Source organism: Delphinus delphis, chromosome 5 (assembly GCF_949987515.2).
Source record: "Delphinus delphis chromosome 5, mDelDel1.2, whole genome shotgun sequence".
NCBI lineage: Eukaryota > Metazoa > Chordata > Mammalia > Artiodactyla > Delphinidae > Delphinus > Delphinus delphis.
The window spans coordinates 21065772-21093074 of record NC_082687.1 but is presented as its reverse complement, the minus strand read 5'-3'; the positions used below and the strand labels follow the sequence as shown (position 1 = coordinate 21093074).

Genomic DNA, 27303 nt, shown 5'->3' with positions numbered 1-27303 from the left:
AAGTAGAGGTTGCTTGGAAAAACGTATTCCAGGATTTCCAACCCAGTGCAGGTGGGTCAAAGGATGTACCTATTGTAGTTGGGGTGAAGGGATGTGAGAGAAGATTTCCTAGAGGAAGTGAAGTCTAAGCTACAACCTGGAAGATGAGTAGCTATTACCAGGGGAAGGGGAGAAGTATGTTCCAAGAAAAGAAAACAACATGTACTGTGCCTTGGAAGCAGAAGGAAGCTTAAGACCAAACAATGAAGAATCTCAGCACTTAGGAGAGCGAAAGAAGAATACATAAGAGACTGAGAAAGCACAGATGGAAAGAACGAAGGAAATCCAGAAAAGTGTGGTATCGTGGAAACCCATGGAAGCACACTTTTAGAACAGAGCAGGCTACTGTGTCACAAAGTGCTGGGAGGTCAAGTAAAATAAGAACCAAAACGAAGTTTCTGGTTATGTTAACCATTAATCTTCATTTCTGTGTTATTCAGTAAATGTGTTAAATTCCGTAATCTTAGAGGATTTTCAGTGTTCTTTAAAGTATTGTTGATTTAATTCCTTAACGTTCTCAAGTCAGATGCGACAAGAACTTAAGATAGGTTTTAGCACCTTTCTAGAGCATGACACATTTTGGTCCAAGTCTCACACGTAGCATTCATTTGAAAAATAATAATACGACGATGCTTCCCAATAGGAGAGTTATTGCCTTAACTCTTTCTTTCCTTTTGTTCCACCCTCCAGTCTTTAGTTTGCTTTCTATCTCTTAGCCGTGTGAGCGCTGCTTTTGGGCAAAACCTTTTCCCGTAGAATTTGAATTGAAGCCTGGCCAATTTTGAAATTAGAAGTATAACATCTTTCTGATGTGTTCTAAACCATTTAAAAATGAGTTCGTCGCGATGCATACCACCATGCTTAATGAGTAAGTAAACCATGACTTGGAGATTTAGTCATTCTCTTTCCTGTTTCTTTTCCAGCTCCAAGAGACTGTGAAAAGGAAGTTGGAAGGAGCCCGATCACCCCTTAATGGAGACCAGCAGAATGGTGCTTGTGATGGGAGTTTTTCTCCAACTAGCAAGCGAATACGAAAGGACATTCCTACAGGGATGGAAGCCATCAACAATTTGCCCAACAATATGCCACTGTCTTCAGCTTCTCCTCTTCACCAACTTGACCTGAAGCCTTCTTTGCCCTTGCAGAACAGTGGGACTCACACTCCTGGGCTTCTGGAAGATCTGAGTAAGAATGGGAGACTCCCAGAACTTAAAATTCCTGTGAATGGTTGCAGTGACCTGGAGGACAGCTTCACCATCTTGCAGAGCAAGGACCTCAAACAAGAACCTCTAGATGACCCTACTTGCATAGACACATCAGAAACGTCTCTTTCGAATCAGAACAAGCTGTTCTCAGACATTAACCTGAATGATCAGGAGTGGCAAGAATTAATAGATGAACTGGCCAACACAGTTCCTGAAGATGACATACAGGACCTGTTCAACGAAGACTTTGAAGAGAAGAAGGAACCAGAGTTCTCACAGCCGGCCACGGAGACCCCCGTCTCCCAGGAGAGCTCCAGCGCGAAGAGTGACCCATCATCTCACTCTCCTTTTGCACACGTCTCCATGGGCTCTCCCCAGGCCCGGCCTTCTTCTTCTGGCCCTCCCTTTTCTACTGTCTCCACGGCCACCAGTTTACCTTCCGTGGCCAGCACTCCCGCGGCCCCCAACCCTGCCGGCTCCCCAGCAAACTGTGCTGTCCAGTCCCCTCAAACTCCAAACCAAGCCCACACTCCAGGCCAGGCTCCCCCTCGGCCTGGGAATGGTTATCTCCTTAATCCGGCCGCCGTGCCAGTGGCTGGTTCAGGGTCGGGGCCTGGGGCTGTGCCCGGCTCTGAGCTATCTCCGGCTGAGCAGCTCAAGCAGATGGCGGCCCAGCAACAGCAAAGGGCCAAACTCATGCAGCAGAAGCAGCAGCAACACGCAAATCAGACTGCAAGTTGGTCTCCTTTAGGGCCTCCATCCAGTCCCTACGGGGCAGCTTTCACTGCGGAAAAACCAAATAGCCCAATGATGTACCCCCAAGCCTTTAACAACCAAAATCCTATAGTGCCTCCGATGGCCAACAACCTGCAGAAGACGACCATGAATAACTACCTCCCTCAGAATCACATGAATATGATCAATCAACAGCCAAATAACCTGGGTACAAACTCCTCAAACAAACAGCACAGTATTCTTACTTACGGCAACACTAAGCCTCTGACCCATTTTAATGCAGACTTGAGTCAGAGGATGACGCCCCCGATGGCCAACCCCGGCAAAAACCCCCTGATGCCCTACATCCAGCAGCAGCCCCCGCAGCCGCAGCCGCAGCTCCAGGCCCCCAGGGCACACCTGAGTGAGGACCAGAAACGCATGCTTCTCATCAAGCAGAAGGGAGTGATGAATCAGCCCATGGCTTACCCGGCGCTTCCATCCCACGGTCAGGTAAGTGTGAAAGTGGGACGCGCTTGGGGGTGCTCTCGGCGTGCGTTGCAGACCGTCGACGTGCGATGCTCCCCGTGCTTCAGTGGTGGGGGTTAATCGCCTGTGGAAATCCTTCCTACATCGCCTCATGTAGTTAGCACGTTTGTTTGAGCGGTTTTTTCCTCTTTTTCCTAAGAGATGGGGAAAGGCGGCACAGGATGCTTGCCTGTATTTGAATGCCTGGGAATAGAACTTCTTTTATTCTGGAGAGCAGATAAGAAAGCGAAAATGACATAACGTGCTCACTAGGAAGGAAGCAGGCTGTCGAGGTCCCATGACAGAACGTGGTTCTCCTCCTGTAGCTTCTCTCCCGGGTCATGCGGTCCAGGACTGGGGATGGCGGGAAGGCCAGAGCGTTTAGGGATCTCTACAACCGTCTGAGAAGGTTCTGAATGACCTTGGCCTGTCTCACTGAATTATGAATCATGGAAATTTGGATTCTTGACGTTCAAAGGTGGGAGAGTCTTCTGTGTTTGCAAAGGGAAGTGGAGGATAGGTTTTTGTAGGACCGTGTAACGTTTTAACATTTGTTGATGTACTTGCACCATTAGAAGCTGTTTCAACCTCGTGACTTGAGAGTTTAGTAAAACCTCTCCAATTCGTTCAGCTCTGATTCGGGAGAATTTGATGATGACCGTCTCTTAGTGCTCTATTAGGTCTCCTCTTTCCCACTTGCTTCATGACATCCTGGTATCGGGGTGTAGAGCTCTCAGGGATCCATGGTAAAAATGAGTGGCAACCATTGGGGAGTGGACTCCCATCGACAAGCATCGGCTCTCCTCACCCTGACCAGTGTAGCAAGCAGCCAACCCTCCTTTAATTTAGCACGTCATCTACCTGGCAGGGCGCGAAGGGAGATCCGCGGTTCTACTGATCTTACCCCGACATGGGTGAATTCATGAGCCATCGTTTTATTGCCACCTGCTGTCAGTTGTGTAGGCACAATTCTGCGCCTCAGTCCTCCCTGGACGCCCACATTTGCATTGCAGTTGGAGACTTTGCAGGAAAGTCTTTGCTTTAGGGGCCCTCGTGCAAACGGGTCCAGACTAGTGCTTGGATATGCACCCACAGGGGGATGCACTGGGAGCGCTGGGAAGAAAGGCAGGCAGATCTTGCATCACCAGGCACTGTTTGCATCTGCGTCTCCCTGTGTGCGCCCTCCCCCAGCCCCCCACCCCACCTCCCCAAGCCTGAGGGAGGCTGCAGGGCTGGAGGGGGTGCTGGCCTGCAGAGACAGGCCTGAGCTCTGTGGCTTGATGCTTGTCCTTCACAGCCCTTCCAACCCCAGAACCTCATAGTGGTTTCTTGTCTGCACATGCTGACCAGCTCTAGAGAAATTCTGCCTGGAGAAATAAAACTATAGCTTGGTTGACATCAACGGCAATCAGTCGCTGGTAGAAAAACATCATTGAAATGGGAACTTGTATGTCTTATCTTGGCTTCATTGAAACCCTATATACCATTGGAAAAAGGCAGCATTTTACACATTTCAATATTAAGTTCTGAAGCAGGCAAGAATATAGGCAATACACAAGGATGTTTGTTGTAGCCCAGAGGTTTATGAGATGGCAGGCTGTCAGAATGGTCTGCTCTTAATCTTAAGGCATCTCGTGCTTCTACATCTGCTGTTTTTCACACCAGCTACGGTAGAGTCCTTCCTCCAAACCAGACCAGTGGTTCCAAATCTGCAGACATGTGGGTGCAACGTAAGCCAGCCTCACTCCCCACCCTCACTTAAATGTCTTTTGAAATTTGCCAGCTTGGGACGAAGCTCCTGTCTTTGCTGGAACATGAATTTTGAAGGTGCTTGTTTCAGGTCCTTATGCTTGCCTGGCTATGAGTAACCAAAGCCTTGAGCTGCAGAGGTCATGTTGAGAAAGGGCTCAGTCAAGTGATGAAGAAACAAAAGTGATGGTTTTCTAGATTAAACCTGTGAGCTCCTCCTTTCCTCCTTCCATCTCACGAGGTGCTTTCAGTATGGACAGAACCTTCCTTATTAGAATAATCATTTCTTAACCTCATAAAGGACCATCAAGCAAAGCATGCTTTTTAATGAAATATTAACTCACCACTGTTTGAAACAGGCTTTGACATACATATATAAACATGTGACTATCTTTTTGCAAACATACCATTTATTTCATGCTTTTATCTGATTGTGGAGAAGTATTGACACAGCTCTTGGAATAGTTAATTACACTCTACGGGAGTACATTGCACAAATACAAGCGTGAATTACAGGCAAGATATAAAGTATAATTATACATAGGTATAGTTCAAATTTGTTTTCTGCTGTTGCTAGTGAAAATTCACTTTACTCTTTCTTGGCCACAAGGACCATGATGAACACTTAGTTTTAATGAGTAACTTGAGCACTGAAGCCAATAACACTAGAACATTTATTTCAAGATAATTTTCTTATACAGATGTTTACTTATTTGGGACATTTGCAGCAAAAGCCATTTCTCTCGGGAACAGATAGAAATTCACTCTGTTCCTGGAGGTTTTGAGAAAGAGGGAGCCAAAAATAGAGAAAAAAAAAAAAACAACTTATTTCAAAATTTTGAATATGTTTTATCTGATAGTTCCACTTCTCAGAATTTACATATTATTCCTTATAATTAGAGAATTGAACAAAGATTTATGTACAAAGGTTATGCTCATGGTTTTTCTTATGATTGTGAAAATTAGGACCAAAATAAGCATTTTGGAAAAATGAATAATGTACATGAAAATCATGCTATTAATGAATGATTAATCACATGGAAATGCACAAAATATGAGTGAAAAGAGCAGATCAAATAACAGCTTGTATGTCACAATCTAAATTATGTTTTTTAATAGGTATAGAAAAATACTGAATAGCTAAAATATTAAGAATGGTATTTCTGGTGGGTAAAATTATGAGCGATTATTGTTTTCCTTTTTATACTTTTCTTTCATTTATTTGAGTGTTATTTATTGTGTTTTTCTTTTCATCTTTATTGGAGTATAATTAATTTACAATGTTGTGTTAGTTTCTGCTGTACAACAAAGTGAATCAGCTATATGTATACGTATATTCCCATATCCCCTCCCTCTTGAGCCTCCCTCCCACCCTCCCTATCCCACCCCTCAAGGTGATCGCAGAGTGCCCAGCTGATCTCCCTGTGCTATGCAGCTGCTTCCCACTAGCTACCTATTTTACATTTGGTAGTGTATTTCTGTCAGTGCTACTCTCTCACTTCGTCCCAGCTTCCCTTTCCCTGCTCTGTGTCCCCAAGTCCCTTCTCTATGTCTGCATCTTTATTCCTGTCCTGCCACTAGGTTCATCAGTGCCGGTTTTTTAGATTCTATATATGTGCTTTAGCATACGCTATTTGTTTTTCTCTTTCTGACTCACTTCACTCTGTATGACAGACTCTAGGTCCATCCACCTCATTACAAATAACCCAGTTTCGTTCCTTTTTATGGCTGAGTAGTATTCCACTGTATATATGTGCCACATATTATTTATCCATTCCTCTGTTGATGGGCATTTAGGTTGCTTCCATGTCCTGGCTGTTGTAAATAGAGCTGCAATGAACATTGTGGTACATGTATCTTTTTGAGCAATCCTCTTTATACTTCACTTAGTTTTTTAATGTTTCATCATACATGTATGTTTAATTCTACCACTAGGAAAAGAATGTTTTTAAGGAAGGAAAATACCCTATATTTTAAATGTTTACATTCTACTGATTTTTTTTCAAAAAATCCTTAGTTATCCAATTTGCCAGTAGGATGGAGGTGACATCATTACTTTCTATTCATTTACATATATGAGTTGTGAATCCCTGCTCTAGGAGATAGTTCAAACCCCTTCTCCCCACACTTCACTCTCTTTTCCTTTCTCTCTCCACATCACCTGTCGTTCCTTACAATCTTCTCTTAATTCATATGAAAATCAGCTAAAATAGTGACAATGAAAATATTAATAAAATTTCCACCATTATAAGCTTTCAACTCTTCTCTGAGTTATGCTCTTGTTATTATTTCTTTGATCATTTCTCCCTTCCCTTTTCTCGTTTTCCACTTTCTGGAACTTCTCTTCATCATGTATTGGACCTTCTGGATTGCTCTCTAATTTTTTAAATATGTGTTTCTGTGGTGAAATAACCAGAACTTACTTTGGTTTGTGTCTATTATCTTCCTGATCTTGTTTCTCAAAGACAGGACCTCTCTCCCTCTCTCTCTCTCTCTCTCTCTCTCTCTCTCTCTCTGTTTTTACTAATTTTTGTATAGTACAGAACGCCGTGTCTTAAACATAAGGATGTTTCATAAGTCATTTGACGGCAATGATCAAAGTTTGGACCAAAAATATGCTTACAGTTGATTATCAGCTCCAACGGGGAGAGTTAGCACAGATAACACAGAGCTGCCATTGAGATCAAATAGAAGAACTGGAAAGGCAAGTCTAAAAACAATCCTTTGATAGGAGGTGGTTATCTTGAACCAGTGGAACAACAATGAGATTGCTGGGATGGCAAACTCTGTCTCTGTGTCCCACAAGTGAAAAAACAATGGAGCAACTATGAAAGAAGTAAGGCAAAAGCAAATAACTACTTTCTGGTCAAGGAAGGGTACAGGGTTACCCAGAGGCCAAGAATAATTCCTACGGGGAAGACTGGAAAGTGAATGATTTCCAAAATGTGATGTTAATTTTTACTAGTTGCAATGATAGGACTAGATAAATCATGGACACTTTGCTACTTTATTCTTCATACGTGTGTTTTCTGTGTGTGGCTGGGTCTATCATAATGAGTCCCTATATGCTTATATTTTACAGAATGTTTTCCCCTTTCAATTTTATTTTACCAAAATCTGTTGGGTCTCCTGTGAGGTATATTATCATAAGCTTTGGAGCCATAAAAATCTCCAGGGAAGGACCAGAGCTCCAATATTCACAGACATCATGGAAATCTCTTTGAAGATACATTTTTCTTAACCTTAAAAACTTGGTGCCTCTTTGTTTAGTTTTTGTAAATTCTGTATTGTTTGTTTTATCCAAATAATACATGACCTAGTTCAGAAAATCAAATAGTACTGTAAGGCTTATCATAGGAAGCAGCAGCCCCCCGCTTCCTCCCCTCCATTCTAATTTCTGCTTCCCAAAGGCAGTTGCTTCAATTCATGAAGTTGTTTTCTCTTATTTATCTCCATAAGCTGCTGTTCCTCAGTATTTCAATTGTTCGATTCTATAAAAGACGAGGATTTAACTCACTTACACTGCCTCCTCACAAACACCCCCCTCCACACACCGCCTCTCTTTTTCTCTTCGCATACTCTCAGTAGAACTCAATATATCACAAATTATGATTTTGAAGGTATTGCATATTTACATGGCTGACGTTTGCATAGTGCCTCACAGTTTAGCTACGTACTATACTATGGTTATATTTCCTTTCTTGTATAACCTTCTGTTTTCCCTGGAATTTATAACTGCCTCTTTTTTTTTTTTTTTTTGCGTTACGCGGGCCTCTCACTGTTGTGGCCTCTCCCATTGTGGAGCACAGGCTCCAGACGCGCAGGCCCAGTGGCCATGACTCACGGGCCCAGCCGCTCCGCGGCATGTGGGGTCTTCCCGGACCGGGGCATGAACCCATGTCCCCATGCCTCAGCAGGCAGACTCTCAACCACTGTGCCACCAGGGAAGCCCTAACTGCCTCTTTTTTTAATTGATGTTATCTCTGTACCTACTTTCAGTCTATCCTCAACCCTTCTGACCGTTTACAACTTTCACTATGATCAAGTACATCAAATATTCCATTTTTTATTATTTTCTTTTTTTCTCTCTCTCCCTCTTTCTCTCCTTCCCTCCCTCTCCTCCCACCTCCTACTTCCCTCTCTCTTTCTCCTTCTCTCTCTCTCTCTCTCTCTCTCTCTCTCTCTTTCTTTCCTTCGGTGTCTCTCCTGAAGGCTTATATGCTTTTGTGCCAATATTCTTCTGTCCTACATTTTCTTGGTCTGCCGCTTAACTGAAGTCATACAACTGCCCTTCACCATCATTCTTGGAATATTTCACCCCCTTCTGTGTTGCATTATCTGTTTTTCTTGATCCCTTCTCCTCTTCTTTCTCAGCTTAGTCCCTTAAATTGGTGGAGCACATCCTCAGAGTTTCTTAAGAAATGGTGCACAGGAGACTGTTTTTATGAAAATGATTTTTGAAAATGTCTTTATCCTAACATTTGACTCATAGTTTGCCAGATGTAGAATTATAGTCAAGAAAACTTATTCCGTCCAAATTGTAAAGGCATTTCTTCACCATCCTGTGGCTTTCATACTGCTAAGTCCAGTGACATTTGGATCTCCTACTCTACGTGTGTAACCTGTTTTTTCCCTCTGAGAGCTTTTCACATCTTCTTTTATCCCTAAAATTTCTTGATGATATGCTTTAATATAGCCCTTTTCCATTCACTATGTCTGGTACTATGACTTTTTTTTTTTTAAATTTGGAACTGTGTCCTTAAGATATGTTCTTGTATTATTTTTTGATCATTTCTCCCTTCCCTTTTCTCTTTTTTTTAACTTTCTGGAACTTTTATTCATCATGTATCAGACCTCCTGGATTGTTCTCTAATTTTCGTATCTTTTCAATTTTCCATATCTCGGTCCTTCCGTTCTACATTCCGTGAGATCTTCTTAACTTTATGCTCCAACTCTAAAATTAAACATTTTATTTTATTTATCACATTTTTAATTTCCATAAGTTCTTCCTTGTTCTCTGATTTACCCTTTTTCGATCTAAAGCTATTAATTATCATTTTAAAACTAAGTTTTCTTGTACTCCCTGCTTTGTCTCTGTTTCTCCTAAGCACCATTTTTCCGTATGCTCATTTTATTTTTCTTTCTTTCACATTGAAAGCTTTTCTCACACGTTTGTTTAGTTAAAGGGTGAGGCACGGTAAAGCTAACTAGTTGCTCTGTGCGCTTAGATAGGGCTTGTCAAATGCGGAGCCTCACTGTAGGGGGATTGAGCTAGAACCCAGCCACTTCACTAGGCCAGCGTCTACAGATTTTCCCCCCAGGGCCAGTCAGAAAAGACTCCCTCAACCTCGTTACAGAGAGTTGTAAATCTAGAGGCCGGCTTTCAGGAGCTGAGCAGAGGAAGGGGATCGGCAGGTGGCGGTGATGGCGAGGGGCATCTCAGTAAATACTTTGTAGACTTTCACTTAAGTTCCCTGTTTTGTATGGCTCCTCAGCCCACCCTCAGCCAGGGCTGGGATGCAGGATTCCAGAGCTTTGTGGCTTCACCTCTCCCGACTCCTTCCAGTCTGGGGTTGTGTATCTGGTCCACCTCTTCATGAAACAGAACTTTAGCCAATTTTCCTTTTGTGTGCACCCCACACCTCCCACCCTGGCATTCAGAGGTGCTTCTGACTCCTGCGATTGTACAGCATCCTTTAACTTGACCCATCTTGCTTTATTTCTGGCTTCCCCCACTGCCGGGTTAGATTTAGCTTTCCCTAAACAGCTCAGTCGTTCACCACTCAGCCATCTGATTTTCATCTTCCAGAATTTTGTTGACACCCTGGATGGCTACTTCCATCCCCCACCCTCTTTGTTTTTGGATGCTTATGTCATTTTTATTACTTCATTGTCACTATACCAGGGAGTTGGAAAATCCAAGACAAATGTGGATATTCAGTCTACCAGAGGCTTCCTTGGCGACTTTCAACACCTTTCTATCTGAATATCGAATACTGTCCGATATTGAAATTTATATGTTACAGCGTATTTCACATTATTGCTTCTAACATTTTGGGCTTTAATAGAGCGGATTTCATGAATGCTAAAGTGCTCTCTTGACATAAAATGTGCATGTCAAATACATGTGTTCAGAAAGATAGGAGTGTCAACATGACCATCATGCTATTTTAGAATAAGATCTGGTGGTTATAACCATTGAGTGGTTTTTAGAATCTTGAAAATATTGAATTACTTCAAGGACTATGGAAACAATTTAAGTTCCATGACCCTGACTAAGCCAATAGCATCTGGCAACTCAGATGCAAGGTAAAATATTGACAGAACCCTCATCACTGACTCAATCCAGGGCCTCCCAGCTGAGGGGAAACCCGTGGGCAGAAGCACTACCAAATTCCAGATAATAAATGAAATGTTCCAATTCATGTTCCAGTTCATGGGCATAATAGGTCATTTCCATCCACATACTGGCATATTTTGAAAATCCTGATTGATATTCTGTCGGAGTCTTAGAAATATGAGGCTAAGAGTAAACAGCAGAAAAAGAAAAGTTTTAGGAAAGGAATTCATTTTATAATAGTACTGTGGAAGAAAGAGGTTTTAATTAGCCCCCTATGAGAATACTCTTTAAAGGTTTTGTGGGATGAGAATATTCTTATTTACTGAGGGAGCTTACAACCCGTCAGACAGTGGTTCTGAAACTTTTGTGGGCCTAAGAATCACCTGGAGAAATGGTTCAAGATACAGGGGATCAGATTCCACTGCCAAAGATGCACAATCAGTAGGTCTACGACGAGGCTTGGGAAGGTGGATGTTAATAAGCAATCCACCACCATTTTCTATTGGAGAAATAGTACATAAGATAACTGGAACTACAGTTAAAGCAACCTGTGTTTATTTCACTGCTCAGTATTTGCATGTGCTTAAATTATTGTCCGTGGAACTATAAATTCTGCAAGGTCTCCGACTTGTATCGTTTGAAGTAAGATGGAAAAGTTAGGGTACTCTGCGCTTCCTGGATTTCTTTTTCTTTTTTAGGATAGAGTGATTTTTTTTTTTTTTTTTTTGCGGTACGCGGGCCTCTCACTGTTGTGGCCTCTCCCGTTGCAGAGCACAGGCTCTGGATGCGCAAGGCTCAGCGGCCATGGCTGTGAAAAAAAATATATATATATCATCTACAGTGTCTGGCAGTCTAGTTGGGGAGATGAGAAGGCTTATGAAACAAGTAAATACAAGGCAGCAAGTGGTTAAGCGCCATCTTACTAAATTCTACATTAAGGCTCATGGGCAGAGAGAGGCGAGGGTCAGGACTGCCGGGACTGGAAAGGAGAAGCCTCCAAGGGGGAGGTAAGCCTTGAGGCAGACCAAGAATAAGTAGGAGTTGGATGCGTGGAAGGTGGTAGAAAGACATTCTGGCGCAGGCAAGGGGTTGTTCCTTAAGAGATGATACAGATTCTGGCCAGTCTGGACGGAAGGTTACCCTTGGAGAATAGTGAAGCGAAAGGCATGGGAGAACAGCTAGTGGACCTTCTGCTATTTGAAGTAGGAGACAGTAAGAATCGCGATCTGGATGTGGCATTTAAATTTGAAGGAGAAACAGACACAGCAGCATTTAGAGGAAAGGAATAACAGAACCTGGTGATTGAATATATGATGAGATGAAAGGGAAATGAATCAAATATTTATGACCATAAGGTTAAATATTAGGGTAGTATAATATTTTCTGAAAGATGATAAGCATGTCATATATACATCGAAATATCAAAACTTATTTGTATTTAAAAGCAACTCAAACAGTTGTTATTATTTATCTTATTCTGCTGATTTGTATCTCTCATTGGCTAAGGTACAGGTTCCACGCTCTGCAACAGGGTGAAGCCAGCACATAGCACTTTTTTAAAAGTTTGTGTTAAATTGAGCCACAAATAGCTTCTCCTGTGTTTTGTAGTTGGGCTTTTTGTTTTTACAAGGGTTTAGTTTTCAATAAATTCCTATTATTATGAAAATAGTTGTTTTCATTAGAGTAGTAATAGACTATTATATGTTCCTTTTGCTTAATATTTCTATCATAAGGATTTACTTGGTCACATCTTACCTATTACTCGAAAGTCCTGTCTAAAGATAGCCAATCATGCGAGAATATCAGAGGCGCAGGATTCCAAGCTTTCAAACATAGTACGTCATCACTCATTAACTACTCATGGCAACTGTGGACTTTTCTTTGAAAAACAAAATGCTGTTTTCCTATACAAAGATAGTGTATTATATCTTGGTTGCTGAGCAAGTTTCTATGGAATTCATCTGTTTTATGATACCAAATGGTTTGCCTCTGACCCAGTGCGTAAAGAATCAAAATACCTTTCCTGAGTTAGTTACATTTCTAATACATTTTCATGATTAGTTAATATGATTCATGAGCTTATGCAGCTTATCTATACATTTTCATTTACTAAAGAGTAAGTATTGACTCCATATAGTATCCAAACTGATAACTCTCATGTATTAATATTATGATTTCCTAGAAGACGTTTTATCAACATACCTGCACTCCCTAATTGCTTTTGCATCCGACACATTTGAAAGTGTGTTTGGGCTTCTTTTCTGCACTGGGCTCCAGCCAGTTCATACAAAGGACTTTAATGAGCTTGCTAGGCCACCAATGCTTGCAGTGCCAAGCTGAAGGGAGACAGTGGTGCAAGGAAAAAGTCATCTCTGGGTGGAGACAGCAGTGCACCTGAGGCCACTGCTAGTGTTTCTAGTGCCTGGGTGAGAATCGGGAAATGGTCACCCCCTCTGAGAAGATGGACTGAAGCTGCAGCCCCCTTGCACCCTCCACTGGACACTGTTGTGCTATTCATGAATTGCACAACCACAGGCTGGGGCTCTGGTACACCTGCTCATTCCCTAAAAGCCACTAAAGCGCAGAGCAGAGAGTCAGCTTGTCAGGTCCGTGCAGTAAGAATCCAAGTACCGTGTGCCACGAGGTACCATGCTGTGCTGTCCCCGAGGGGCCTGGAATGTGAAACCATCAGGTTGAAGGGTGACCAAAGGCCCTGGAATGCAGGGTGGTTCACATCTGACTGTAGAGCAGCCTTCAGGACAGACAATGCTAGTTTCAATATCACTTCTGACTAAGATTTTCCTTGCTGTGGCAGAAAAGCCCCGAGAAAATCATTTGGCCTCTCAGAGCTGTGACGGGTGTAGGTGTACCAAACTCGAGAGCGGAACTGCCAATAGAAATATCATACAAACCACAAATACAAACCATGGAATTTAAAAATTTCTATTGGCCACGTCACAAAAAGCCCAAAGAAACGGATAAAATTAATTTTAATATATATATATGTGTGTATTTTTAAAAAAGCAAATGAATTGACTATTTAAGCCAGGCTTTTATTTTTATTTTTTGTCCGTGCCACACAGCAGATGGGATCTTCGTTCCCCAACCAGGGATGGAACCCGTGCCCCCTACAGTGGAAGCGGGGAGCTCTAACCACTAGACCGCCAGGGAATTCCCTTAATCTATTTTTATTTAGCCCAATATATGAAAATATGATGTCGAAGAATATAAAAATTGTTAATGAGATATTTGACATTGTTTTCTTCATACCAAGTCTTTGACATCGGGTGTGTCTTTTACACTTACAGCACAACTCAGTTTGCAGAGGCCACGTTTTGGGTGTTCAATAGCCACACGTGGCTAGTGGCCAGGTGTTGGACAGGGCAGGTCTGAAACAACAATAGCAAAAGTCTGCTGTGTGATCAGAAAGGCGATCGGCAGGACCAGAGGTGAAGCAGGATGAAAATGTTTTGGCTGTTTCAGAGCCGCTGATTCTTCATGTCAACTCTTAACAGCTCTGTGACCCTAAACTGGACAGCATAGACTGGACAGAATAGACTGGTGCCTCCCATTGCCCTCCGGACATCCCGAGAGCCACACACAGCAGGCTCTGTGTCCTTGTCATTCGAATTCACCTGCTCTGCGTGGCCCACGGCCTTCAGATACTTCCACAACCGTTTGTTACCCGGGGCTTCCCTTATTCATTCAAACCCTATTGTCAACATATAACATTTGCGAGCAGCAGCCTTGGGGCCATATAAACATCCTGCGGTGGGTCAGGAGCGCCTGACCTCCTATTAACATGTCAATGAGAGTGGCTGGTGCTCTGGGCTTGTTTTCTAGGGTTTTGATGAGCTTCATTAATTATGTTGAGAAAAAAAGGTGTGCAGCTGGAGAAGAACCCACTTAGCTCCACGCAAACGTGAATAATTGGACAGTTGACAGAGTGTTAAATTGGCGGTCTAGTGAGAGAAACTCGTGAATAACCACAATTCCCCCGAACGCCACAAAGCAGGTACAGTTCTCTCGCCGGCCACCTGCACCTTCTCTGGACTTGAGAACCGGCCAGGTGTGAGCTCACGTGAGATCAGTTAGGGCGCTGCCCTGGCAGGTCAAGAGGAGACGCAAGAGGGAAGAGATATGGGGACATATGTTTATGTATAACTGATTCACTTTTTTATAAAGCAGAAACTAACACACCATTGTAAAGCAATTATACTCCAATAAAGATGTTAAAAAAAAAAGAAAAAGAGAGTGGACTCTGGAGCTAGGAGGGATATTCACATCCTGCTCACCTCTTCGTTACCTGTAGGATCTTGGGCAGATTACATAAGCTCTCTCTGAGCTTTAGTTTTTCCATCTAGAAAATGGGGACTATAATAATAGGATTGTTATGCCGATTCTATGTCTTAATTTATGTATAGCATTTAGAATAGTATCAGACCCATAATATGTACTATATGCATTTTCTTTAATGTAAAACATTAATCATATCATAAGCTTTTCATACCTTTTTAATCCTCTAGGAGAGTATAACTGTGTTTCAGTTTTCCTCTAACTTCATTCATTCATTCATTCATTCAGTAGGCATTGATTATATACCTGAAATATCTAGGTATTGGGCATACAAAGATGGAAAGATTCTGGGAGAAACATATTATCATATATGTGAAAATTATGTGGACAGGGACTGCAAACAAAACGGCAAAAGTGTATTAATATTCTCTTTTAAAAACCCACTATTAGCAAGTTTTAAGTGCTGATAAAAAGAGTTTTCTTTCATCCTGGCCACAACAAGATTGTTCCTCCTGCAATTACCTCTGTTTGAAATTAAAATTACTTGTCATATTTTAACATAAAATATGAATATGTATACTTTTTGTTCATTTCTGTTAAATGAGCAAAAACTCCTCAACAGAAAATCTAGCTACTTCCCCATCCCTTACCTTAGAAGTCTCTTAGACTATTTGAGGCCTGATTATTTCTAGAATCTTACTGTATGGCAAAAATCATTTGTCTTTGTCAAAATCAGAAGCTTAAAAGGAGATGGGATTTAATTCAAATGAACACTTAGAACATCTAACCTTCTTGTGTATTAGGAGCAGGTAAACAAGTATTCCCCAAATAATGAAAACTATTATTACTTTAAAACTGCTTTTTTCTTTCTCTTTTTCTCTCTCTCTCTGGGGAGTTGGTTAGAGTAAAACAGGCATTTTAGTAAAACTTAAGTTTAAAACTTAACTCCAAAATAAATAAGAGCTCTATTGGAAATTTTACTATATTAGTTCTCTATCTATATGTAACACATTACACCAGCAATTCAGCAGCTTAAAAGAACAAGCAGTTCTGAGGAAATCCAGGAGCAGCTGAGCTGGGTGGCTGTGGCTCAGGATCTCTTATAAGGTCGCAGTCCCATTGTCAGCTGGACCACAGTCATCTGAAGGCTGGACGAGGGCTGGAGGATCTGCCCCCCGGGGACTCCCTCCCATGGCAGCTGACCGGAGGCCTCAGTTCCTCACTACATGGATCTCTCCGCAGGGCTGCTTGAGTGTTCTCATAACATGGCAGCTGGCTTCCCCAGAGTGAGTGATTCAGGAAAAAGCAAGGAGGAAGTCACCATACATTGTATGACATCGCGTTGAAGTCACAGACCTTTGCCTCTTCATTATTCTATTTCTTTGAGGCAGGTCAGTAAGTCCAGTCACCTTCTAGAGGAGGGGAATTAGTTCTACCCTCTGAATGGAGTGTCACAAATTTGTGGACATATTTGTGGACACCATAATTACCATGAAAGGCTTTTGACATTTCATAAGGTGCTTAAGTGGTATTGGCACAGAGGTGCTTAGGGTGGGGAAAACTGAGCTGGCAAAGGTGAGCAGACTCATCTGGTGGGTATGTGGGTGGGCGTGGTGTCCAGAGTCGGGGAGGGGAGGGGAGGGAGGCCGGAAATCATAGGCTCCAACACGCCAGAAATTTGCTTCTCTTTATTTTGCAGCCCTGGTCCTAATATCAAATATGCCTTGTGGCAGAGAATTAATGTAGAATTCTGAGGTCCAGTGCGAAGAAGCCTTTGCTTTTATTTAAAGCAGGCAATACAATTTTAGAAGACCTAGCATCTGAGCTAGTATCTCGTTGACGCTAAACCCAACCTTGTTAGTTACGTGATTTTTTCACTTCTGCTTTAAGAATTCTTTCCCTCATCTTTTCACTTGAAGGCATTTATTGTTTCTGTCCTGTGGCTTCTATCCTATGGCTTCTATCCTTGCCCTCGTCCTCTGTGCTGTGTTTCCTACTGAAGCATTTCTCCCTGAAAGCCATTTCGTGCTGATGCTGCAGTTCCACCGCACCTCAGAGTTCCTCCAGTACATCCTTCGGTTCCTCCGTCTTCCATCTTATGACCTGGGTGCTGCCGTTAGTCACGTTGTAGTTTCCTATTATTGCATATTACAGGGGTCAAAGCCCACAGTGCCCCATGCTGTCCACTTAGTCATCTCTCTCCACATTTGTATTATTCACAGCAAGATGTGTGCATGCAAATCCTTTAAGTCCTTCGGGCTTTTCTTTCCATTTCCCCTTCAAATATGAATCACCTAGCAACATTTCCTGAAGACCAATTGCACACGAACGAAGCTATATTCCCGTTACTGTGAGCATCACAAAGGATGTAAAAGGCACGGTTCCTGCCCTTAAGAAGTTTATCCTCTAGTAAAAGCTGGATTTAAAAAAAAAAAAAATTTAAGTAATAACAGCATACAGATTCCTATTTATATTCAATAGAGTGACATGTTGTCCAAGTTACAGTGATGAAATTCAAAGGTTATTCTTTTGTATACCTTTTAATAGAGAAAACTAGCTGTCTTTTGGATTAAGTAAATGCATGTACATTGATGAGAAATACTGCTACAAGAAAGTCATTAAGTGGGGTTGACTTCCTAGTATTGTAAATACATTCCACCCAATCTGATGAAAAATGTGTTTTTGAAACCAAAATAAAGCAAGCATTTATGAATAATCTGTACACCCTATTAATGTAATATATAATTAGCTACAACTAGTAGCTGAAATATAAGCAGAAGGATAACTTGTTCATGTTCTAGTTTTTCTTTTGTTTTGAAAGACATCAGCCGTGTGCTTTGATGTACTTTTTTTTTTTTTTTGGTACGCGGGCCTCACACTGTTGTGGCTTCTCCCGTTGCGGAGCACAGGCTCCACACGCGCAGGCTCAGTGGCCATGGCTCACGGGCCCAGCCGCTCCACGGCATGTGGGATCCTCCTGGACCGGGGCACAAACCCGTGTCCCCTGCATCAGCAGGCGGATTCTCAACCACTGCGCCACCAGGGAAGCCCGAAAATTTGTATTTTTAAAGGCTTTTGTCTTACATATACTAAATTACTATAGAAACAAGAATTGGAAAGTATCAATCAGGCTCTTCAATCTGTCTTCACTTTGCCATGTTTCCCACACCAACATGGGATTGAAATACAGTCATCCCTTGGTATCCAAGGGGAATGTTTCCAGTACCCCCCATGGATACCAAAATCTGAGGATGTCTCAAGTTCCTTACATAAAATGGCATAGTATCTGTATGTAACCTACCCACATCCTCTCTTACACTTTAAATCAACTCTGGGTTACTTATAATACCTACTACAATGTAAATGCTATGTAAACAGTTGCTGCGTGGCAAATTCTTTTGCTTTGGGGAACTTTCTGGAATTTCTTTTCAAGTATTTTTGATCCACAGTTGGTTGACTCCGCAGATGTGGAACCAACCCACAGATACACTGTAATTAGTTCTAACAGTGACATGTACAGAAAGACCATAGCACAGTTCAGTGTGCCCCACCCATTTCTGTGACTCTCTCAGGATCACACAAGATTATTTTAAGTAATAAAATGTCAACAGTAATAAATATAATTAGGAAGGAAATTTGGATAAACCTATGCACAGGAAAAGACTTGTTTTAGAATCTTTTCCTCTGAACTTTTTTTTTTTTTGGTCAGGATTGAGTTCCTTTTTAATACCAGTGCTATCACTCAAGGAGAAGGAGAATTTATTTGTATCCTTTATCCTGTTTTGATTTTGAGGGAGAAATCTTACAAATTCCTTATCCGATTTCCTTAGACATGAAGTCAAAAAACCAAAATACTACCTTTTTTTTTTTAGTGAAAACAATGTTTCAAGCATTGTTCTACACAGCCTACCTATGTGTCTTCCTTTAATCTTCACGAAGCTTGTCATAACCGTATTATTATCTCCATTTACATGTGAGAAGACTGAGGCTTAGAAAGGTCAAGTGGTTTTTTTTCCTAAGGGGGTGTGGCTAGTCAAGGGGAGAGTGGAGATTTGAACTCAGATCTCTTTGAATTCAGGGCCCAGGCTTTGCTTAACTACTGTGCAAAACTGCCTTCCAGTTAAACCTGAATTTCAATATTATTTTCTCTCAAAGAGCTAACAGCACTTTCACATATTAATCTACTCTGCTCATATCAAGCTGAGTAGCTAAGTGGAATGAATTCATAATATCGGATGAATCTTGAATGATCCTATAGCCAACCTTCCGTCTATATCCAGTATCAACAGTACTGTCTCTGAGGTCCTTATAAATGTGGAGGGTAGTATTCCTTGAAATTTGAAGAGGGACCATTACAGCTGCTCCACTGAGGGCCCAGCCACCGTTTTCCTAAAGAGCCCTAAGTACCATCATGTATGAGAAACAGTGTCCAAAATTCTGGTTAAAAAGTATTATGGTATATTGAAACCAGGAACCAGTTTTTTGGTATAAGAGTCATGGGGACTCTTATACATGATTTTTGTGTAAGAGTCACGGGGAGGCCAGGCCATCCCCACAGGGGACTGTGAAAGGCAGTGAGGAACAGTAGGCCCAGGAAGTGGACGGACCTTAGTTTGAACACTGGCCCCTTCGCTTACCAGCTGTGGGGTCTTCCTCAAGGTATCATGTATATCTGAATTTCATATATATTTCTTAACTTCAGTTTTCCCATCTGTGAAGTGGGGATAATAATAATCTACCCAAGGTTAATTTATTTTTTATTATCATTATTTTAGGTAGGGCATCAGAGAGAGACAGACAGTTTTCATGAAAAGCTTCCTAATTTGGAATCCAGCAGATCCTGATTCAGACCTCACATTGGATGTTTAATAACTGTGTGTCTGGGGCAGGTCTCTTCAGTTTCTTCATCTGCAAAATGAGATGATAATGCCTACCTTGCAGGGAAAATTAACTATGGTGAATGTCAAATGTTTGGCGTGGAGCAGAGGCTCAGCAGATGTTGGCTCTGATTAGTGTTTTCTGCGTACCAAAGCTGCTGAACTATTTCCCTAGAAGCTTAGACCAACTTCCTGAGTACCTTCCAGGCTCATGGATTTTAACTTTTTTTTTTCTTTTTTAAGTAGCACATACAATGAAAGCTACAGCAGTATCACCAGAAAAATACACATTCCCCAAACAAATGTGGATACAATTACAGGGGATTCATAGGCACTCACCCGCCGCCCCCAGAATAAGATTCCCCAGTTCAGACCCAAGAGTTTAAAAACGTATGACAATCCAAATGGAATAGTGATCGCTTAGTATCCTAGTATTCCCGTCGCAACTTTCCCAGTATCGCTAAAATGGAATTGTTTACCAAAAAACTCACTTGATTCAGAACATTTCAAGAACACACATTTCATTAACGGAGACAAGCTTCTTTTAACAAAACGTATTTGTCAAATGCCTATTATGTGCCTAATAAGGTGGTGGGTGTTATGGGGAACAAAGGCAGCTTAACATGTGGTCCCCTGCCCTCAGCGTTTCCTTCTAATTGGAGAGGCAAGTGAACAAGGCCGCGTGAGCTGTATTAGCGCTATATGCTGATATAATCAAGCACTAAATTGTGTGTGCTTGTGTGGGTGGGCGCACAAGCCTCGCATATCATTCTCTGACCTTGAATTGTACACAAATCATTAGCGTCAAACTGGAGTTGCCCACTGCTCCCCCGCCCTGTATCTTTACTTGGCCGACTTCCATCACAGCCGCTCCCTCTGTGTCTGAAACACGTTTTAGAAATGAGGGGATGAAATAACACACTGAGGAAGGGAGGAAGATCCGCAAAGAAAAAAGGGGTCACCTGTCCGTCTGTGGTTACCATTGCACGCAGCTTCCATGTTGGAAAGGGGCTGACCCAGGAGGACCCAGGCTTCGTGAAAACCTCTCAGTGGGACACACGACAGCTTCCCTTCCCTGTTTACAAATGAACTGCAGGGTCTTCTGTCAGGGACTGAATCTGAAGAGGAGAGGAATAGTGCAAAGAAGAAGGCCTGTCGGGCAGGAAGGGAAATAAACACGTTGAGGTTCCAGACTTTGATAGTCGTCACAGCTGAGATGGCATGGGCCTTGGGCATGGGAGAAGATCTGCAAGAGAATTGTTGCGTGACGAGAAAGAGGCCTGCCCCTAACATTTATGGGCCCAAGACAAGCGTACAGAGGTAGACCTACATACCATATGCTTCATATGTATTAGTTCTAGCTAACGGTTAAGTAAAATACGTTCTATCATCTGACTTTGACAACTGCAACTTCATAGCAACTGGGAAGGCCAGGTTTGAATGCAGAATCGGTACTGCAGCGTGGGTTCCCTGGACCATCTAGTTTTCTTCCCTTCCTTGGCTCTGTGCTGTACCAGGGGGGCTTCCCACACTTCTGGGACCTTCTAGCCCACAGCCCATGCACACCCACCTTGTCCACTTTGGGGCCTGGAAGTGCACACAGCTGTGTGTCCACCTTCCAGAGCAAAGAGCTCGGAAAGCAGGCTTGAGGCTCTCTGGGCAGGGTATGTGGGGATTCCAGGTATCCAGAACACAGTCTAGAAGGGAAGACATGGGCTCCTCTCGCCTTGGCCCTGCTGACTACCTGCCCTGGTAGGGAGGGTTGGCTGGAGGAAGACCTGATTGGGCCCTCTAAACCTGGGGGTCAGGGCAGGGGCCCCTCAATGCCTGTGTCAAAGGGCAAAACTGAAGAGAAGGAGGAAGACTTAGGGAGGCGTGTGTTTAAGTCACAGTCATTAAGGCTGCTCAGTTCATTCGGGGGCAGGGTGGGTGGTAAGTTGGGAGCAGCCAAACAGCTGGAAGAGAGGTTGATGGAAAGAAGGGAGAAGGCCAGACCTGGACCACCTCTAACAAAGACAGGGACTCCATTTATTATCATGTTTAGTTAGAGAATGAAAAAATCTTCTTTTCCAGAAGCCAAAGGGCTCTATAATTCAGTGACAAGAGATATGAAAGGCAAAAAGAATGATGGGGGCTTCCCTGGTGGCGCAGTGGTTGAGAGTCCGCCTTCCGATGCAGGGGACACGGGTTCGTGCCCCGGTCCGAGAGTATCCCACATGCCGCGGAGCAGCTGGGCCCGTGAGCCATGGCCTGTGAGCCTGCATGTCCGGAGCCTGTGCTCCACAACGGGAGAGGCCACAACAGTGAGAGGCCTGCGTACCGCAAAAAAAAAAAAAAAAAAAAAAAAAAAAAAAAAAAAAAGGAATGATGGTTTTGGAGCTAAGAGCAGAGACTGGGAATGATTTCTCCTCAAGGCCCCTGGCCCCATCTTTCTCCTGCACTTTGTGCCATCTGCCTGCTGTATACTGGCCCCTGAACCCTTTCAGAATGAAGCATTCCACCATATTGTACTCCCCAGAAGAGAACGAAATTGAGGGTTAATTTTGATTCCCCAAGGAGAAAAAAATTACTTTTTAGAATACTGAAAAATAACTTATGTAGATTATTGACTATAGATATTGAAGATTTAGCTAGACAAAGAGAGGATAGTTGCTGTATTTGAAATTGCACTATTTGCAGAATTAAAGAGGAAAAGATAGTTTAAATTTTGAAGAAATATACTTTGTGGAATTGGAGAAAATTCTAATGATACTTATTATTTATCTCCATATCACAAATTCTTTTGTGTGTGTGTGTGGGGTACACGGGCCTCTCACTGTTGTGGCCTCTCCCGTTGCGGAGCACAGGCTCTGGACGCGCAGGCTCAGCGGCCATGGCTCACGGGCCCAGCCGCTCTGCGGCATGTGGGATCTTCCCGGACTGGGGCACGAACCCGCGTCCCCTGCATCGGCAGACGGACTCTCAACCACTGCGCCACCAGGGAAGCCCATATTCTTTTTTTGTTCTATGAATAAAATATTTGAATGATTGAGGAGGGAAGAAAATGAGTAACAAGTTAAGCTTTGTAGCCAAAAAAAAAAAAAATCAAGATGCAACTTTGTATTACTATTTCCTAGAAGTATTTTTATCCATACTGAGCTTTATTTCTAATCAGGCAGGGAATTTGAGAGGCCTTGGGTCCTTTAACCCCACCTAGCATTGTCCCTTGGCCCCAAAACACGTTGATGGCAACAGTAGGGAAAAAGTAAGTGAACATGGTTGACTTCCAGTATTCAGAAATTTATCATTCAAGATTTTTATTCATCACAAGTAAAGCCAAAGAACCATGGTATAGGTAATTAATAATTATACTGGAGTATGAATTTGACAGCAGTACAAGGAGTAAGCAAGTCAGAGTTTGTGAACGAGCCCACAGTGGCCCAGGATGGCCCAGGGTCTGAATTTTCTTTCCCTCTCTGTGTTTCTGCCTGTCATCTACCTCAAAGTACTGCTCATGAGATGAGAATTTGTTATTATCCATCAGTACTGTTTAGATTTTTACAAATTTGGTTAAGTTCATGTCTGGCGTTACGATAATAGTGATGTCACTGACACCTATGGCGGGCAGGGTTTTTTTTGCGGCAGATATTATTTTAAAAGCTTTAAAAATTCCTTTGGTCCCATATTGGTCAAATCACTGTGTATCTGAAGGTGTGACCCTAATGGAATATTCAGTTATAGTTGGTTGTATTTTCTGGGGAAATGTATCCACTCTGGTAGTATTTGCAAATTTGGATGTAAGGATGTTTCTGGATGTATTCCCCTTACATGTCAAGAGTTTGTGGTACAGTGTACAAGAAAAATGTTTGCTCTGATAATATCACAGAAGGTGGAAGAAGGCCCAGATATTAGGAAGTAAACACAAAGGGCAGCATGGGGTGGTCAGGCCAGAGAAACTCAAAGGCACATTTGAGCTGAATTACAAAGGATGTAGAAGTTGGTCAAAGAGAGAAAGGACTCCAGGACAGGGAACTGGATGGTTTAATCCACAGTAGGGTTTGGAGCTGGGGAGATCATATTTGCTGAAGAGAGAGGGAAGAGTCAAAATGGGAGGGACATTGGTGCCTAACTTAGTGGTTTCCAAACTTGCTTGTCCATTAGAACGACCTGGGATTTTATGAAATGTCAAAACCAGGCCACATTCCAGACCAGTGAACTCACAGTTTCTGGGGGTGGGATGCAGGCATCAGTAGTTGTCAAAGCTCCACAGGTGATTCCAATGTTCAGACAAGCCTGGTAACCACTGGCCAAACAAGCTAGGAAGGACTTAATCCTGGAGTACATCAACAGGGGCTTGTGGAAGAAACATGATCATACTCATTTCTGGAAAAAGTAATTCTGTCCACACCCAGAGTGCCCCAAGCAGGGAGTGTCTGGAGGCCACCATCCGGCAGGAGAAGCAAGTGTGCAGGGGCCTGATGGTGGGCTGAAGGGGGAGCCTGCCCTTTGGAGTTTAAGACCTTGATTCAAAGTAAAGACCCTTCGTGACCAAATTTAAATTTTAGGCTATGAGCTAAAACTCTTTGAGTTCAGCTTCCCTATCTGGAATAGGAATTTATAGGCTCTTTTTTGCTTGATTGTTGTAAGGCTTGTGAAATAATATATATGTAAAACACCTGACAGATTGTGTGACATTGGACAGACATTCGTACATATTAGTACCCTTAACCCAGTGGAATAGTGATGGCGAGGCTATTTTGTGATAGGTTGGTTGGAATTTTGATGGTAGGACAAAGCTGAAGGGACAGGAGGAAGATCTGTAAGGAGAAGCCAAGGCTGCCTAAGGTTTCTAGCATGGGAGAGTGCAGAAAATCCTACAGCGAGAAAGCACACAGGGACAGGAGAACCAGCCGGGAATAAGCCTTTGGGAACACCAGTATTTAAGGATTAGGCAAGTAAGGAGGAAACAAAAGGAGGAAAAGAGAAAGAAGTAGCTGGGAGTCTGGGAGCTATGAGGACAGCCAGGCAGGAGTGATGTCGTGGGGTTGAGGGTGGCCACCAGGCAGCACTACAGAGAGGTCAGGAGGTCAATGGCTGGAAAAGGACAGATGAACTGCACGGTGCTCCCAAGTCTGCCGGGGATCAGTGGGGCTTCGTCTTTAGTTCCGACAGTTTTTTACACATATATGTATATTCTGTGTGTTTCTGTATGTATAGGTAGGTATATATGTGTAGGCACGTTCACAAGGCATAATTGGATGCCCTGTGTGTGTGATCTGTGCTCACAGCCTGAGCTGGAGCCAGAGCTCAGAAGATGGATGAAGTGGTACCTGACCCAGTCCCGATGGAGTGGGTGCAGGACAGCGGCCAGAGTGAACAAATGAGCCTGGCTCTCCTCGGGTTTCAACAAGATAAAGGCAGTGGATCTGTCACACTTTATTTTGTGGGAGAGCAATGGTTGGTTTGATTAGGACCCGAGAAAAAGACAAGAAAGGGAAGATTAAAGGACCGTGTGTTGGCAGCATCTGCTCAGCCAGGAGCTATCCTTGGAAAGTCCCTGCTTGTTTCCATGAGATCCACGCATAGGAAATCCTCTTTGGGAACTTTCTGGAATATGGCCACGAGAAACCCCTCTCCCAGATGCTTTTCAGAGAATCCACGAAACCATCTGCAGAAGAACATTCTTCGGAAGCAGAGGGATAAACCTGAAGCGAGTCTGTTCCTGATGCTGGTAGGAAACGAGTCCATCCTCCTTTCTCATGCGCCGGGGACCCGCTCAGACTCCCACCGGCAACGACCCTCCGCTTCTGCGGCCTGAGAATTAGTGGTTCCAGCAACTCAGGCCGTGGGTGTTGAAACGTCTTCGTTGACAAAGGAAAATCCTCCTGATGAGACGTCCATTTTACACCTTAAGAACAGACTGAGGGCCTCTCTCCGGAGGCCTTGTGGAGGCAGCGTGCGGCCGTGAACCTGTGCCTGGCTGACCTTGAACTCTGGGCGCTGCTCTCCGGCTCCACCGCTGCTTGTCTGAAGAGGCCGCGCTGCCACGGCCGCTGGCTCCCAGCCAACCGGGGACTAAGGCAGCCCCGCCCAGGGCGACCCGGGGCTCCTCTGACTTTGACACCCACTGACCGTCCCCCTCTCACCTTCCCTTGGGGTAACCTCGCAGCACGATCTGACAGCCTCTCTTCCCATTTTCTCTCACACGAGTGTTTTCCCTTTAAAAAAAAGAGAGAGAGATCTTGGCACCTTTAATACTGTCTTGGTGTCTACTTCTTGGAAGACCTGGACCAACGCACAGTGTATTTAAGAGGATAAGTGTTCAACAATGCTGGAGTCAAGCTTTAGGGCTCTGCTAATTATAAGCAAGGTAATTAACATCTCTCTGCCTCAGTTTACTTATCTGTAAATCGGGGATCATTTTAGTATATTTTTCATAAAGTTCTTGTGACCATTAAATGAGAGAGAGCATGTCAATCAGTTAACACTGTTCCTGACACTTATTAAGTACCAATTGCTTGTTATTATTTTGGAAGTTAACACTATTCTCAGGGCTCTTTATTCCAATGAACTTCAACGTAGTTTATATAATGTAGAGTAGAAACTCTGATAACGTTGGCGTCGGGAGACAAGACTTCTCAAGATAAAATCAGAGCTGTTCTTCCTGTGAGTGCAGATCTGGGGACCTGATTTGGCTTACCGTATTAGCAGATCCACGGCACGCTGAGATGGATGGTGGTTTGTAAGGTCTCGGGCTGCCCTCTGGTATCGTGGTGCTATTATGTTTCGAGAGCTGGGGTAAGAATAATGCATGACGGTATCCTCAGAGGTGAGGGGTATGCCTCAAACTTCTCTTTATTTTTACTCTAGCTCCTAGATTCCACTCTTGTCATGGTGGACAGATAACTTCTCATTATGGCTTTATTACAGAGGACATGACTTCTGATCCAGTGTGATAAATTCAACCGTAAATGTGGTTCATCTTCTAAAATTCTCAGTGTCCCGTTAGATCCCCTTTCTCCAAAGCATTATATCCTGGATCTGTTCACCACTGTTTCTGGCTTGTGAAAAGCACAGAATAGCCAACAGAACAAGGCTGGAATGATGTCAGAACAGTCAGTGGTAGAGAAACTGTTTGCCTATTATCCTAGAACTGCAGGCAGTCCATATGCCACCCCCTTGAACCTTTCCTCGGGCTTCATATTTCAGAACACAGTACTTCTTTCAACGATTTTTACTGAGTATTAAACTAGCTGTGTGGGATGCGAAGAAATATGTGACAAGCATTCAAGGAGCTTACAATGAATTCATTTTTTAAATAAAGTCTCATTTGACCAAATGGAATAATTTCCACTGGCACTGCAAAAAAAAAAAAAAAAAAAAAAAAAAAAAAAGGAGCTGAGAGTCATTAGGCAGCCCAGCCATTGTTCTGTCCTGGTCAAAATTTTATGAATGACTTGGATAAAGTTATAAAGGGCACGTTTATCGAGTTGGACATGGCATGGGCTGGGAGAAATGATGAATACAGAACACTGAAGGAAAGAATGGAGGTCTAAAAAGAGCTTCACAATTTGGA

At 43.0% G+C, this 27303-nt stretch overlaps 1 protein-coding gene across 1 annotated transcript in view; it reads left to right on the top strand.

Annotated features, from left to right (window-relative positions):
- MAML3 (mastermind like transcriptional coactivator 3) overlaps positions 1-27303 on the top strand; it is a 427361-nt gene that overhangs the window by 246756 nt on the left and 153302 nt on the right. The window contains exon 2 of the mRNA XM_060012073.2: positions 963-2471. Coding sequence (XP_059868056.1) covers positions 963-2471 — 1509 coding nt within the window. The remainder of the gene's footprint in view (positions 1-962; positions 2472-27303) is intronic.